General features: G+C 38.1%; 1 protein-coding gene and 1 pseudogene across 1 annotated transcript in view; one reads left to right on the top strand and one right to left on the bottom strand.

The window, feature by feature from the left end:
- Window positions 1–16812, bottom strand: part of TUBGCP3 (tubulin gamma complex component 3) — a 93571-nt gene that overhangs the window by 73744 nt on the left and 3015 nt on the right. The window contains exons 2-3 of the mRNA XM_053916331.1: window positions 5907–6014; window positions 1812–1879 (exon numbers count right to left, since the gene is read on the bottom strand). Of these exons, the coding sequence (XP_053772306.1) occupies window positions 1812–1879; window positions 5907–6014 (176 nt within the window). The remainder of the gene's footprint in view (window positions 1–1811; window positions 1880–5906; window positions 6015–16812) is intronic.
- Window positions 2021–3111, top strand: LOC112321532 (ubiquitin-conjugating enzyme E2 L3 pseudogene; annotated as a pseudogene).

The following is a 16812-nucleotide window of genomic DNA, read 5'->3' as shown; positions in this document are numbered from 1 at the left end:
ACAAATACAGTTACAGAGTAGCCATGGGGACGTAAAGTATAGAACAGGAAATGGAGTAGCCTAAGAACTTGTACGCATGACACACGGACATGAACAATGGTGTGGGGATTGCGTGAGGGAGTGGGGGGTGCCGAGTGGGGGGGGGGAATGGGGAAAAAATTGGGACAATTGTAATAGCATAATCAATAAAATATTTTTTTAAAAAGTCAAAAAAATAAAGGAGGCTTGCTGCCCAGAGAACAGGGCCTCATATCCCATAATAATCACACCACACTGAGACACAAGGTTTATTCTCTTCATTCCACAACTGAGTGAAGCAGAGGTGAAACTTAAATAACTTAATGAAAGCTGAAGGCCAGGATTCAAACCTAGGTCTGTCTGACTCCATAGGGACAGAGGAGAGGCGTGCGTAAGAGGGACAATCAGTAAGACTTGGGGACAGACCAAACTTGGGTAGTGAGGTTAGAGTCAGGATGATATCCACTAGTCTTTGGCAGTAGATGAATGGTATTATCATTCTTCACCAAAAGGGAGAGCACCAAAGGAAACACAGGTTGTATGTGGGGGGATACGAATGGAGCCCTAGAGGTAGGGAATTTTAAAAGTACGCTCTCATTTCAGTTTCCAGGATGCCCCGCTGCAAGCTCCAGTGAGTATTTCCTAAGGAGTGTCTGTGTAAAAATGCCCTGCAAGCATCGAGAAGAGGGCAGACATTCTACCTGTGCAGCAAGAGTCCTGTTGTTTCAGAAAATCAAAGATGTATAAGGGGTGGAAAGTGAACAAAGTTGCAAAAATAAACAAAACTACGCACAAAAAAGTCAGCAAACAACATATTTGAAGGTGGTGTCAGATTTTTTTTAAACATAGAACAGGTATTAAACAGGATCAGTCTGCGGAAGAGAGTCTGATAGACGGACTGAGCGCTGAGCTGTGTGTAACTGCACAGGGACGGGGAAACAAGAGGTAATGAAGCAGGCAGGGACTACTACCAGCAAGCTAAGTATTATCAAAGAAGAAAAAGCACACTTAAAACATTGCATCCAAGTGAGTCAAGATGAATTCAAAAGCAGTCAAAATGGTCAGCAAATAAATTTAAGCTTATTTTTACAAATGAAGAAGAAGACCTGAAAAATAATGAGTAAATAACTAGCAGCCTTAGGCACAACTCAAGGATTTTCATTGTTGTAACATTAACCTAATGTTTGTTGAGCAAAGTATTAAACTTCTCTATATTTCACTTTCTTCTCTATAAAAGGTGGGAGAGAGGCAGCTAGAGGAACTAAGATCCTTTACAGTCAGAATCACAAAAATCCCACCCTAAGATCAATTAATGTATTGGTATATAGCCTGGCAGAGACTTTTATAAAAATAGGTTAGAAAACCACTGTGTGCAAGTATCAACATCCAATCGCAAAAAGTTCAAAATCACTTTTTAAGTTATTCACTGTAACAGTACAAATTAGGACCTGTTAACAATAAACTATATCAACAAGATAAGCTTCTGCCTGTGCTTCCTCCCAGTAAAAGAATTAAGGCCTCTGTAATATATATTTATTGTGTACATAAGTCTGATTATTATTTTCCCAATGTAGTTTCATTCATCTTTATAAGCAATTTAGCATTAAATCCAGTTAAAACTTACTTCCAGCAGTGAAAATCTTTTAAAAGCAAACTCCATCTACAACTACAAGCCGTTACTCAGTATAGAAAAGTTTAATGATACCAGAGAGAAAAGTTCAAGCGTTCCCAGATCACTCTCATAGCTTCGTAGCATTCATACTGGAATGGCTCTCAGAATACTTGTATGATACCTGTGAATGAAGTTTTCTGTGGAGTTCTGAAAACAATGCAGCATCTGCTTCTCTTCTTTGTCGAGTAACTGTAAGTTGGAAAAAAAAATAAGCATGTTAATCACGTACACCAAAATTCATATTTATGAGATTATTTCACCTAAAGAAACTGACAACTCTGAAGTCTAAAAAGAATCCTGAGCTTAAGAATCAAAAGAGAGAGATCCAAGATGGCGGCCAGCAGGAGGCTGATGAAGGAGCTTGAAGAAATCCTCAAATGTGGGATGAAAAACTTCCATAACATCCAGGTTGATGATGCTAATTTATTAACTTGGCAAGGGCTTATTGTTCCTGACAACCCTCCATATGATAAGGGGGCCTTCAGAATCGAAATCAACTTTCTAGCAGAGTATCCATTCAAACCACCGAAGATCACATTTAAAACAAAGATCTATCACCCCAACATTGATGAAAAGGGGCAGGTTTGTCTGTCAGTAATTAGTGCTAAAAACTGGAAGCCAGCAACCAAAACCGACCAAGTCATCCAGTCCCTCATAGCACTGGTGAACGACCCCCAGCCCGAGCACCCACTTCGGGCTCACCTAGCTGAAGAATACTCTAAGGACTGTAAAAAATTCTGTAAGAACGCTGAAGAGTTTACAAAGAATATGGGGAAAAGCAACCTGTGGACTAAAACCTGCTGTGACTGAGTCCAGCGAGTGTGAGCTGAGACCCGGGCAGTGCATTCAGACCCCTCGCTAAGCAGGGCTCTGTGGCGACTGACACGTGCCACCACCTGGCGTTTGCTTGTGGCAGTTACTAACTTTCTACAGTTTTCTTAATCAAAAGTGACATAGGTAACCTGTAAAGAAAGGATTAAAAATTTAAGATGTTCTAGTTCTGCTCTCTGTTTTAAAAATCATTGCTTCAATCTAAAAAAAAATTAAAAAATTAAAAAAGAATCAAAAGAGCTACATAGTAAGTGACATTTCAGTTTTGTGAATTTGGTCAATTCACATAATTGCTCTGATATTTGTAAAACATGGACAATTTTAGGCTGGAATCAAATAGTTTATGTAAAAATTAGCTAAAGTAATAGAAATGATGAGACCTTTTAGATTCTATCGACAAATATCAATAAACAGTCCAGTGAGGAAAACTACCATTAGTTTAACTAGTCAATAATGGCTATCTAGAGGGAGAAATACGAAGTGAAAATATCTTTGGAATCCTAAATTCAAAGGGCATAACAAAATAGTATAGCATTCATAATAGTTGGACTTAAATCTATACATTCTAAGTATTTTTGTTAACACATACAGCAAACTTAACAGTCAATTATGTTTCAAAATAATCAAAAGTTCATTAGCTAATTTTCATCCACTAATTCATTCTATTAGTAAACATCTTCAAAGGCTTTCCACCACATTTATGAATATGCTAAAAGCCCCAATTACAAATACGAAGTTAATGCTCTATTCTATTCCAGGAAGACTACACACAGGATTTGGGCCCCACTCACCCACATCTACAATATCGCACACACCGTCTGTGCACAGGTGCCTCTCAAAGAAACCCTGTTACACCCACGAGAAAAGGCACCACTTGTAAAAGCTAGCTTACAGCTTCAGTAGCCTCTAAGGAAGCTTTGTGTTTATGTATCCCAATTTAGCAGGACCACTTTCTTAAAATTTCATCAGCCAACCTCATTTAGCTTTAAATGTTCAAACTCCTTTGTAGAAAGACAATGGCTGACTTGACATCCAACACTTTTTCATATTCATCAGCTAGGAAATGGTGCCAGCATCGTGTACCGAGTACACGAACCACAGTAGGTCATATCACCCTATTCACACCTGTGCTTTCATGTCTTCCTATGCCAAAAGGTAAATCTATCTTTAAAATGTATTCTTACAAAAATGCATTCAACGAAACTAATGCAATTAAGATTTCATATACCTTACTATCTTTTAAAGCTTACATAAAAATACTCCAAAGGAACACAACCATGAAATTCAGTGATGTTCCTTCTGTAGAATGAGACTGACACTAATTCATAGATATTTGTTGTCACAGGGCAACAACAGTAAATAATACCAATAAAAATGAGCACAAAATATTTACTCCCAAAAAGTTTCATCTAAGAGATTGTTAAACACAGCATAACAAATTTTTAGTTACAATGTACCCCACTCATCAATGTGAAAAATTAGGAAACTAAAAAGTTTTTAATTTTATCATACATGATAAGCTCATCATATAACTCAACTAATCTAATATACCAACTCAACCATAATTCAACTAATCTAATATACCAACTCAACCATAACTCAGCTAATCTAACAAAACTAACCAAATTTCAAAAATGTTAAAACTATAAAAACTGTGTCTAAGAAGTATTTTAAAATGATAGATCAACAGTGACCATTATATGAGAGGGCCATCAGTAATGCTACAAACTATAGCTGGGTCACAGCAGAGCCGGGGGCATTAATGGCAAGGGTACTGAACAGAAGCTGTGGGCACCTGGTGGGAACAGGCAGAAGCAGCATCAATATACAGCAAGACTTGTTTCAAAAACACAGAAGACATACAGGAAAAAGATTGTACATGGTTACAGTTGTATCCTTAAAAAAAAGAAATTCCAAGACTTCCTTGCAGTATTCACTGCAAGAACGTAGCTGCCAGTTATTTAACTCTGAATTCAGACCAGGAAGCCTGGAAATGTACATCTGTAAAGGGAATGGTCTGCTAATATAGTACCCACTAGGTGTGGTTCTCACTAGTAATCGAAAATATAAAAATAATCTTAAATGTAATAATCATCAGGGTTCAAGAATAGTGTTCTTACATTCAGTTTTATAGACAAGAAAGGAAAGTAAGTTCTTACAAGTTAATAGGGGGACAAATTCTGCATTTTTACCCCTCTACCTTAAGGAACACCAAGTAACACCAAGATCTGACTCATATCAGGAGAATCCTCATTTCAGACTTGCATTGCTCATCAAGCTCTGAACATGCAGATGTAGCCACACCAGACCCATTTACTCACATGCCACAGCCTCAGCTCTACCACCAGCTATCTCACTATCTCAGTTACACAGCTCCGAAAAAGGGCATCCACACAGAGCACTGGTCAAGAGCAGTTAATAATGCAACAGCTGGGGTGGGAAACTGCTGTTAAGAACAGATCTCCCCGGTGTCATTACCAGTTTTCCAGCATGCTTAGAAATAAGCCAAAGCCCATTTCATTTGCACAGTTTAACTGCGAGGCCCCAGGAGAAAGACCACTGACCTTCAAGGAAAGGTGGCTTTTCAGGCAGCTAGAGCTGGGCTCACAGTCCAGAAAACTGAGGAGAGGGAACTGGCCACCAGAGAACAACTCTCTAGCCAGACAAGAGCGGTGCTCACAGGCGGCGGGTACCCATGCTCACAGCCTCCCTCCCTTAGACACTCCGCAGTACAGAAGGAAGGCAGAGCTCCACTTTACACAGAATGCATTCGTAACCAGATACTAAAAAATGGAAAGCTTTCTTCTCTAAGGTAACAATGTTTGAGAAAGCTTTCAGTATCCTCTCAGAATTGAAATGTTCACATAGTAAGTTCTAAGTACTATTAAGTTTGGATGCTGACAATTAATAGCAGCAATTATTGGACTCACTAAGAGTTGTTTACCACTAAGATAGTAAGTGTTCAATATTATTTGGTCAAAAGGTGCATAATATTAAACACTGCAAATCACAAGACAAGCAGGAAGTTATATTAAGTCCTTTTATCTTCCTCACACTCTTATACCAAATTTTGTTGTTATTGACAATATTTAAAATAATCCTCTTGCACTATGTTCTAACAAAAGACAGAATTAAATTGTCCTTATTTTGACATAATTATATATTTATATAATAGTACCTCGGACTACACAGAGGGTGTAGTTCACATGGAAAATAATATAATAATTAATGAATAATAATACAAGAATAAACTCTGTGTTTCACATACTCACAACCATAAACTTACTTTTGCCCCACCCTGTGTGTGTGTGTCTATGTGTATGTGTTCTTAAGTTTTGACAAGTTTAAGAATCCAACACATGACAACATTTAGGAAAATACATACGTTCCTTCTTGATTTTTTCAGCTACTAGAAATTCATCTCTTTCAACAGTTGGGGCAAAGTTGCTGCCAATAACTCGCACAGCATACTGGAACTGTTGGGCTACATCAGCTGAAAGGTAAATAAAAGAATGCAAATTATCGCCAGTCCGTTTTGATCACCTGAAGCTTCCAGTTCAAGACAGCAGACTTGGCACATGCATCTACCTCCCACCTTCCCAAGGTTTTAACTGAGAGGATGAAAACACTTTTAAGAAATCAAAACAAAACGAATGAATAAATAAATAACAGTTCTATAAAATAAAAAAGGAAGGCAGCAACAGGCCAGATAATCTGAAAAATCCTAAGAGATAAAAAACAAATTGGACTTATAATCATTAAAAAAAACGGTAGTTCAAGCCACAGTGAGACATAGGATGCATGAGAGAAGCAAGCCTGCTCAAAGACAACCTCTAAGACGCTCCAAGGTTCAAGTCAACCAACAAACCAAATACCAGAAGTGGGTTGTGGAGCAATGAAATGGACAATTAATTTATAAACTGTGTTTGCATTTCTAGATAAAGATGATGGCTTAAACCAGATGTTTCTATTCACTCTCTTCATAAAACCCACTAAATTGAGCATAAAGTTTTTTTAAGTCATGAATCAACAAGGGCAAAGAAAACGAGGCAGAAACAATGCAAATGAGAAGCCAACAAAATGTGAGAAACTGGAAAGCAATGGATTGGTGAGAACTGATTCAGGAGGACAGTAAAACCCAAAGCTCCATGCCTACTGAGGTATGGGATTTGGGGGAAGGGGTGTACAAAGGCCAAGAAGAAACACAGAAGCTCAGGAGGCTCCAGAAAGGGAACTCGGTACCTCAGAAGATGTGGATGAAGTGGGGCAGAAGGATGAGGACTGGCTAAAAGTCTGGATGGAAAACAAACTCCTGGTCCACTACCCCATCCAACACAACCAGACAACTGCTGATTGCCCTACCTAAGCAAGCCAAACAGGGTCTGCATGGAACGCCAGGATACGAAGCAAAGAACACAAGTAAAAGTAGAGGCCTGAACATTAAGGACCCAGCCCTCCCTCCCAGACACTGGGAGTGAAAATTCCCACACCCAGGAATTACTAGCCAAACGCAGCACCCTCCACCTTCCCACTGTAAAGCACAACCGCCCTGCAGTGTGCTGCCGAACCCTACACCAAGCAAAAACCAGTAATAAAACTAAAACCCCCGACAGTCCCACAGGCTCCCCTGAAAGAAGCGTCTTGCTCGGTGGTCAGGAAAACACGGGAAGAGAAAGTGAACCAGCATACAGACTGCAACACCACCACCACCGACCCGACGTCACAGAACATCCCATCCACCCAGAAAAGAATACACTCTCTTTTCAGATGCACACGGAACATTTCTCAAGACAAACTGCATTTGGGGGATCACAAAATAAGCCTTATTAAATATAAAATAATGGAGATTATTCAAAGTATGTTCTCTATCAACAAAAGAATTAAAAGTCATTAACAGAATGATACCTAAAAAATCCTCAAATATTTCCAAGTCAATTAACACACTATTACATAATACACTGGCCAGAGAAAGTCTCAAAGAAAACTGGAAAATATCTTGAACTGAATGAAAATGAAAATACAAGACATTAAGATGTGTGGGATACAGCTATAGCAGTGTTCAGAGGAAACTTTATAGCATAAAATGCTTCTATTAAAAAAGGAAGATGGGTCTCAAATCAATAATATCAGCTTATACAATAAAATCTAGAAAAAGAAAAACAAATTAAATTCAAAGTAAGCAACAGCAAATAATACAAGAGCAAAAATCAATGAAATTTAAAACAAAAATATGAATTCAATGAAGCCAAAAGTTGGTTATTAAAAAAATTAATGGAATTGATAAACATAAATTTGTGAACAAGAAAAGACACAAATCTAGGAATGAGAGAGGATCATTACCAATGATTCCACAGAAATTTAGAAAAAATAAGTAAAGGCTAAAACATTTTCGTAGATACTACTCCCTCATGGAGGTGGACACAACATACTACCCACTCCTTAACTGTGCTGTGCAGCAGAGTACCCTGACAAACACCACCTCAGCCAGGTGGTCAAGGTCAAGATCCATGGTGACAGCCACCCTGATAACCTGTACCCTGGATACGATGTGGTAAGAAAGGCACTTTACCTCTGGGATCCTCCTCCGAAACACGTAAACACAAGCCTAACCATGAGAAAAACATCAGACAAATCCCAACTGATATATTATACAAAATACCTGAATTTTAATCCTCATAACTGTCAGAGCAATCAAATAAAATAATAATAACTGTTTAAGTCTGAAAAGCTGTCAGAGCCACAGAAGCCCAAGGAGACATGAAAGTTAAAGGTAATATAATACCCTGGTTGGAGCCCTATGATAGTAAAGGAACATTTAATAAGTGAGGAAACTTAAAAGTACAAAGCTTAGTTAATATTAGTATATCACTATTGCAGCAACTATACTATACTAAAGAAAGATGCTTATACTGGGGGAAAGGTTGTGAGGTATACAGGAACTCTATTATTGTTGCAATTTTTCTGGACATCTAAATTGTAAAATTAAAAGTTTATTTTTAAAAAATGTACTGGCTGGTGTGGCTTGGTTGGTGTGGGTTGAGTGCCAGCCTGCAGACCAAAAGGGTCACAGGTTTTATTCCCAGTCAGGGCACATACCTGGATTGCAGGCCAGGTCCCCAGTTGGGGGAGTGCAAGAGGCAATGGATCAATGTTTCTCTCCCTCTCTTTCTCCCTCTCTACCTCTCTCATTAAAAATAAAAAAAAATCATATATATATATGGGGTCCAGCACAAATAACACCCCTACTTTGTTACAAAGTCATAAGCATGTAATTCTGTAACAAAAAAAGATCACACTCAAGCATACCATATGACATTTTAGGGGAAATGTTCAAATTAAAACTGTAAATTATTACACCCATGTCATTTACCCTACCAACCAAACTCAAGTACCTCTGCTGGACCCTGTACACTGATTCTAAAACCCATTTTTCACAAATCATGATTTTACTGGTCTGCAGCCAAGGTATCAATATTTTTTTAAAACTCTGATTTAAAACCTTTAGCCTTAAAGGTAAAAGCAATTTAAATGTTTTTAGAAAATGCTTTCTTTGATAAACACCACACACCATATAAAAATTACCTCAAATAGAAGATAATAACTGCAAAATATAAACCCATATAAAATATTCTTAGCAAGGAATAAATATCTTAGGAAGAAATCTTTGTTGACTTTGGGTTACAAAAAGAGTTCTTACATAATACACCAAAATCAAGACCTATTAAAAAATATTGATAAACTGGACTTCAACCAAGATTTAAAGCTTTTGGTCTGCAAAACATTGTTAAGAGATGAAAATACTGAGAAAATATATGTTTGTGAAACACATATCCAACAAAAGACCTGAATCCAGATACTCAAAAGTACCCTCAAAACTCAATGGGAAGCTGTTCAGAACTTGCTTAGGTCTGTATTGGATTTTAAAAAATCCAATACAGACCTAAGCAAGTTCTGAACAGGCAATTCACCAAGAAGATAAATATAAATGACAAAGAAACACAGGAAAAGATACTCAATGTCATTAGTCATTAAGGAAATGCAAATTACAAACCAAATGAGACACCACTACTCACCTATTAGAATGACTGAAATAAAAATACACTACTCCCACCCGTGCTGGTGAGGATTCATGCAGAGCCCCTGGAGCTCTTTCACACAAAAACAAAACTGGTACAGCCACTCCAGAGCAGTTTGGCAGTGTCTTTACAAGTTAAACATACCTTTACTATATGACCTGACACAGTTGTGTTTAATAATACAAGTGTGAAATAACACGAGAGAAATAAAGACTTATGGTCACATAAAAATCTGTATATATGTCTGTAGCGGCGTTATCTATAAATGCCAAAAATTGGAAACAACTCAAATGTCCTTCAATGTGTGAATAAGTAAACAAACTCTGGTACATTCATACAATGGAACACCATTCTGCAATGAAAGGAATGAACTACTGATACACACAACACCATCAATGAATCTCAAATAAGCCAAGTAAAAAAAGCCAGTCTCTGAAAATTGCATACTGAATGATTCCATTTATATGACACTCTGGAACAGGCAAAATATAGGGACTAAACAGATAATTGCTGCGAAAGGCAAAGTAGCAGTACAAAGGAAATAACTGTAAAGTTTTTTAAAGAGCTAACATAAATTTTAAAAATTGTCTGATAGCAGAATGGAGCTACTAAAGGGAAGTTAAATGCAAACTGAGAAATCCAACAAAACAAAAGACAACAGAATTCCTGGCAAAATTTTTCGATAAGCACACAGTCTTCAACTGATGGATCACCAGGTGTTAATCCAGATGAACTTTCACATCTCAAACTTAGACAAAATTTCAGAGCATAAAAGCAAAATTCATATGTAGCAAAATCTCATAACATAAAAGATAAAGAGTAATTACAAAAACCGCCAGATATAACTTCAAAAAAGTAATAATCAGATTAACACCAGACTACTCATCAGTAATGAAGGAATACCTTCAGGGAGGACAGAGGAAAACAACTTCAAATCAAAATTTCTACATCTGATTGATGATTCAAGAGGATGGGGATAGGAAAAAAGGAAAACAAAGACATTTTCAGACTCTTAGGCAATTATTCAGATCAGTAAATCCTGTTGACTCTACTTCTAAAAGTATATCCCAAATATGATCATTACACAGCTACTATTCAATTGCAATAACTCTCCTAAGTAGCTGATCACCCTGCTTCTACTTTTGTCCCCTGAGAGTAAATTATCCACACAGCAGTCAAAGTAATCTTTTTAAGACATAAATAGTAAATAGTATCATAGCTCTACTCAAACCCTCCCATCTCTCATAATGAAATCCAAACTCCTGAGGACAGCCTACCTGAACTGGTTCCTCACTGCTTCACCAATATCATCTCCTGCCTCTCCCAGCCCTGCCACACTTTGCGATCTTGCCATTCCTTGAGCACACTAGGCTCAGTTCCAGCTCAGAACCCTGACACACTCTTCTCCCACATCTTTCCAGGACTCATTCCATCACTTCATTTGATTGTTTAAATGTCAGCTCCTCAAAATGCCTTCCTGGTTCCAGCAGACACAACGGCTCACAAGAATGCACACATATGCACAGTCTTTCTTAAACACCACAGTATCAACAGAAATGTGTTCAATACTTGATGAATACATACATGGGCAGAGGGAGAGAAAAAAAGAATGGTTCTGTGGAGTCACAGGATTTGGGGTAGTATTTATTTTCTTCCTTATACTTTTACACACTGAGTATATATTAATTTTATAAATATTAAAAGTATCATTGAAAATTACTCATTTAAAGGGCTAGCTGTATAACTATTCCAGTTCAAATTATTTTTAGATTATCATGATCCTGAATTTTACAAAGAGTTCATTAACAACATACTCAAGTACCTCAAACAAAAATCCTCACTCCAAAAGTTTCATAACTATGAATTTTCTTCTACCAAAAGTTCAAAACTTTTCAATATCAGAAACATTCTCCTCATCCTCTGTCTCTACATTTTCTCTACACCTTTGGTATTTGCACCTCTTCAGCCAAACTTCAATTTCCCTATCTGCTTACCAACAAAATTTCCAGTCTTTCTTACTGATTATAAAATATATGAAAAATCCACCCACTATTTTTTAGGCTTTTTTTAATTTAGTTTTTAATTGATCATGCTATTACAGTTGTCCCAATTTTCCCCCTTTTGCCCCCTCCACCCAGTACTCTTCACTCCCTCCGGCAATCACCCCTCCTTTGTTCACGGCCATGGGCCACGCCTGTAAGTTCTTTGGCTACTCCATTTCCTATACATGCTCTTAACATCCCCCTGCCTATTCTGTAACTACCTACTTGTACTTCTTAATCCCTTCACCTTTTCCCCCACTCCCCCGGGGCCCCCCTACGAATTGGCCACTCTCCCAATGTTCTCATATCTAAGATTCTGTTCTGCTTATTTGCTTAGTTTGTTTTTTAGATTCAATTGTTGATAGTTACGTATTTCTTTCCATTTAATGTTCACAGTTTTGATCTTCTTTTTTGTAAGTTCCTCTAACATTTCATATAATAATGGTTTGGTGATGATGAACTCCTTTAGCTTTTACCTTGTCTGGAAAGGACTGTACCTGCCCTTTGATTCTAAATGATAGCTTTGCTGGACAGAGTAATCTAAGTTGTTGGTCCTTGCTTTTCATCACTTTGAATACTTCTTGCCAATCCCTTCTAGCCTCAAAGTTTCTTTTGAGAAATCAGCTCACAGTCTTACGGGCACTCCTTTGTAGGTAATTATCTGCTTTTCTCTTGCTGTTTTTAAGATTCTCTCTTTAACTTTTGGTATTATAATTATGACGTGTCTTGGTTTGGTCCTCTTTATATCTATCTTGTTTGGGATTCTCTGTGCTTCCTAGACTTGTATGTCTATTTCCTTCACCACATTAGGTAAGCTTTATTATTTTTTCAAATAGGTTTCCAATTTCTTACTCTTTCTCGTCTCCTTCTGGCACCCCTATGATGCAAATGCTAGAATGCTTGAAGTTGTCCCAGAGGCTCCTTACACTATGCTCAAGTTTTTGGATTCTTTCTTCTTGTTGCTGTACTGATGGGATGTCTTTTCCTTACTTATGTTCCAAATCATCGATACGATTTTTGGTTTCATCCACTCTGCTACTGATTCCCTATAAATTGTTCTTGATTTCAGTTAGCATATCCTTCATTTCTGCCTGGGTCTTTTTTTATGCTGTTGAAATACCAAGTTCCTTGAGCATCCTTACAACCAGTGTTTTGAACTCTGCATCTGATAGATTGCTTATCTCTATTGTTTCGCTCTTTTACTGGAGTTTTTATGTTTTTTCATTTGGGCCATATTTCTTTGTCTCCTTGTTTTGCAGCCTCTCTGTGTTTGTTTCTATATATTAGGTGGTGCTGCTTTGACTCTGTGTCTTGGTAGCATGGCCTAATGTAGTAGGTGTCCTGTAGGATCCTGTGGCAAGCCTCCCCATTTCCCAAGCTATGTACTCGCGTTGCTCCCTTGGTGTGGGCTGAGCACTCCCTCCTCTTATAGGTAAGTCTTGCTTGCTGTCAGCAGGTCAATGGGAGGTATTTACCCAGTCCAGACAGCTGGTAGAACTGGCTATGACCCCTGGCCAGTAACCACCTCACTCCATGGTTTGTAGAGGTGGTTGGGTGGTGCTCCAACACGGTCTGTAACTGTCCACTGGGCGCGCAGGTTCTGGGTTTCTCAAGCAGTACAGACGAAGGTCAGCCTCCACCTGTGTTCTGTCTGGGGCCCGTTGGCATAAGCTCTAGCAGGGGTGTCCAACATTTTGGTTTCTCTGGGCCACACAGGAAAAAGAGTGGTCCTGGACCACACATTAAATATATTGCAACACATAATCACAAAAAAAATCATAGTATTTTAACTAAATTTACAATTTTGTGTTGGGCCACATTCAGAGTCATCCTGGGACGCACGCGGCCCACAGACCACAGGTTGGACACCCCTGTTAAAGGTATCTGCAGATGGCTGCTGCTAGTGCTGAGCCTGAGGCCATTCAGAGAGAGGGATAGAGGCTCGTCCCAGCTGTTGCTTGTTTGAGCAGATTTAGGATGGTCTGAAGCCAACACCTAGCCCAGCCCTTCATGTGGCAAAGCCACTGTTATCAGCCACCCACTACCTCTTAAACCAAATCTACCTATCCTATGTTTTAAAGGTAGACACAAAAAATCCAAACTGTTAAAGAACATAGCAGGGGCAATTTTTCCTTGTTTAGTGAACCTACAATCAAAGATTAAAATGTGAAATATTAAAAATGTCAACTACGAATTTCTAGTTTAACAATACCCATATATCATTCAGTTTTTAAATATAACTAAACTCATCAATGTATATGAATTCAATGTATAGTAATTCAATGAATAATTTCTAAGCACCTACTATATGCCAAACAACATAGGCCTCAAGAAGAGAGTAGAAATAGTGGTCAACAAGGCGGCCTTAGTAAGAATACAAAAAAGGGGGAGGGAGACAAATAAATACATAAATACACAAGATAATTATACTGTGCTAAGAGTTACTAAGAAAACAAGCAGAACACCATGGTGGCAAAAACTTACTAACAGAAGACTTCATGAAATAGGTTGGTTAGGGAAGACCTCTCTAAGGAAGTGAACTTTAAGGTAGGTAGGAGCCTGCCTTGCTAAAAGTCAAAGAAACAGATGAAAAGGACACAAAATTAAGATTCACCAGGCTCCTTTGCTTAGTACACTATTCCACAAAGGACGCCAATGCCACTGGATTCTAAAATCCAAACCATAAAAGCCAAAATCATTTCAAAACGAGTTCCAGATGAGGAGGTCCAAACTGTACCTCTTTGATGATCTGGCTTAATCCAAGACTAGAAATTAAGAGTATTTAATGTTTTGACCACAAAGCACCTAAGGCATGTGTTTATTTTTACCTCCAATATGCTCTGGGTATGTGTGAGGGGTGGACAATTATTAGGGGCCTGGAAAGGGAGGTAGGTAATACTCCTCTGCCAAGCCTCTGAAAATATTTCTTTAAGAACTGAACACCAATGAATTCAAAGATACACTGTGTGACAAGTACCAGAGAGCAGATTTTGTACTGCTGATACTCTAAAAACAAGCTGGTGGAGAGAGGCCACCCCATGGGTAGGACTATCACTTGCCCACCTCTACTCAGCACAAAGAGAAATAAGCTGTCAGATTCTACACAGAAGAGTAGGAATGAATGAACTCAAGATAACAGGCTCTGGAATCAGAGACCTGGGTTCCATCTTGGCCCTGCAATTCACTAGCTGGGTGACAGTGAGCAAACTACTTACCGGTAATCACTCCAAGTCTGTTTCCTCATCAGTAAAATGAGGTTAATAATAATTATTCCAACCTCCCAGAGTCATTTGAGAATTAAACACACTACCTTACGGTGTAAGCACAGTGTCTGGCGTATAGTATATACTCAATAACTGTTAATTTTTTTATTATTAAACTGAAAATGTTGTTTAAATGTACACTATCTACCACAGCCATGAAAACCACAATTCAATAAAGCATCCATCATGTTTAACTTTAAGCAAAATAATTTGGTCTTCATGCTATGGATTACAAGTAGGAAACAAATCAACACATCTGATCAGAAAGTACCATGGCTGCAGAGTAGAAAAGGAACTAGAGGAGGTACAAAACCAGGGCGAGGAAGGCGATGGAACTGCAGGATCTCAATCCCAAATGTTAAGGCTCCCAAGAACCTTTAGATGTAGGCACAAGAGTTTTTAAATAAAAGACTGTTGCCTTTTGTATCCCAAAAGGGTTATTTATACAGACATCCAGGTAAAAGAAGACAACTGAACTTGCACAAAAATAAGCACAGCTCAAGTAAATACGAAAACTGTTCAGTTGCATACTTTCCAGGGATTCAGAAAGTGATGGGGGGGGATCAAATTGTTCACTAAGACATTAATTGTTTCGCCATCCTGCATCTCCTCTATATATTGCCTTGTCTGTACATGATAGTGTTTTTCTAAAGGACAGGACAAAGGGACAGTGAGTTGCAGAGACAAGCCAGTAAACCACAAGTGCTCTGTCCAGCACCTAAACCAGCAATTTCCCACTCTAAACGCGGGACAGAATGACTGTGTGTTTAATGTTTCAGATGCCAAGCTTCAACAGAGATCTACAGGATCGGACTCTCTGGAGATGAGATGCACAATATTAATTTTGAATAAGTATCACTTTTAGAGAATTCAAAACCCAAAGGCGTAACATTACATTCAGTAAAAAAACGTTTTCCTCCCTCAACTACTGTCTAGTCTCCAGTTCTTGCCACAAGCAGTGTTATCAGTTTTTGTGCAATCACAGGGGATTCTGATGCACAGCTCTAGTTGAAAAGCAATGCTCTAAAAGAGCAATTTTCAACCCTTTTCACCTCATGGTACCTATAAACTAATTACTAAAATTCTGCAGCACACCAAAAAATACATTTTTTGCCAATCTGACAAAAAAAATAGGTATAATTTTGATTCATTCACACTGGATGGCTATTGTTGTGTTGGCTGGTTTTCATTCTTTTTATTTGACAATCTAAGGGAAAAAGAGGTCAGTGCCCCTAATAATCAGGTACTGTGAGTTTTAAAAATTCTTCCGGCACAGTGGTTGAAAATCACTGCTCTAAAGCAAAAAACAAAATAAAAATACCATGTTAGATTTGTGGTCCTCAAACTTTTTGGTCTCAGGCTCCCTTTACACTCTTAAGATGAGGACCCCTAAAACTTTTTATTTATTTTTGTGAGTTACATCTATCAATACTTACTGTATTGGCCCTGGCTGGTGTGGCTCAGTGGATTGAGTGCCAGCCTGCAAACCAAAGGGTTGCCGGCCAGTTCGATTCCCAGTCAGGACACATGCCTGGGTTGCAGGCCAGGTCCCCAGTAGGGAGCATGTGAGAGGCAACCACACATTGATGTTTCTTTCCCTCTCTTTCCCCCTCCCTACCCCTCTCTGAAAATAAATAAATAAAATCTTTAAAAATATATATTAACTGTATTGGAAATTTAAACCAAGAACACTTTTAAATATGAATGCATTTAAAAATAACAATAATAAACTCATTAAGAACAACTTTCAAAGAAAGCCTAAAACTTTGAAATTTCCATATACATGTTAATAGACATTCAGTGAACACTTTAATATACACTTAATATGTTTTAGTATGTATGTAAAATGCATTGACTTTCCCAGACATATAATCAAAAGAAGACTATATTTTATTTGGAGCTTCATCATC

Source organism: Desmodus rotundus, chromosome 13 (assembly GCF_022682495.2).
Source record: "Desmodus rotundus isolate HL8 chromosome 13, HLdesRot8A.1, whole genome shotgun sequence".
In the NCBI taxonomy this organism is placed as follows: Eukaryota; Metazoa; Chordata; class Mammalia; order Chiroptera; family Phyllostomidae; genus Desmodus; species Desmodus rotundus.
Note: the sequence above shows the minus strand (reverse complement) of the source record. Positions and strands in the feature narration are given on the sequence as shown.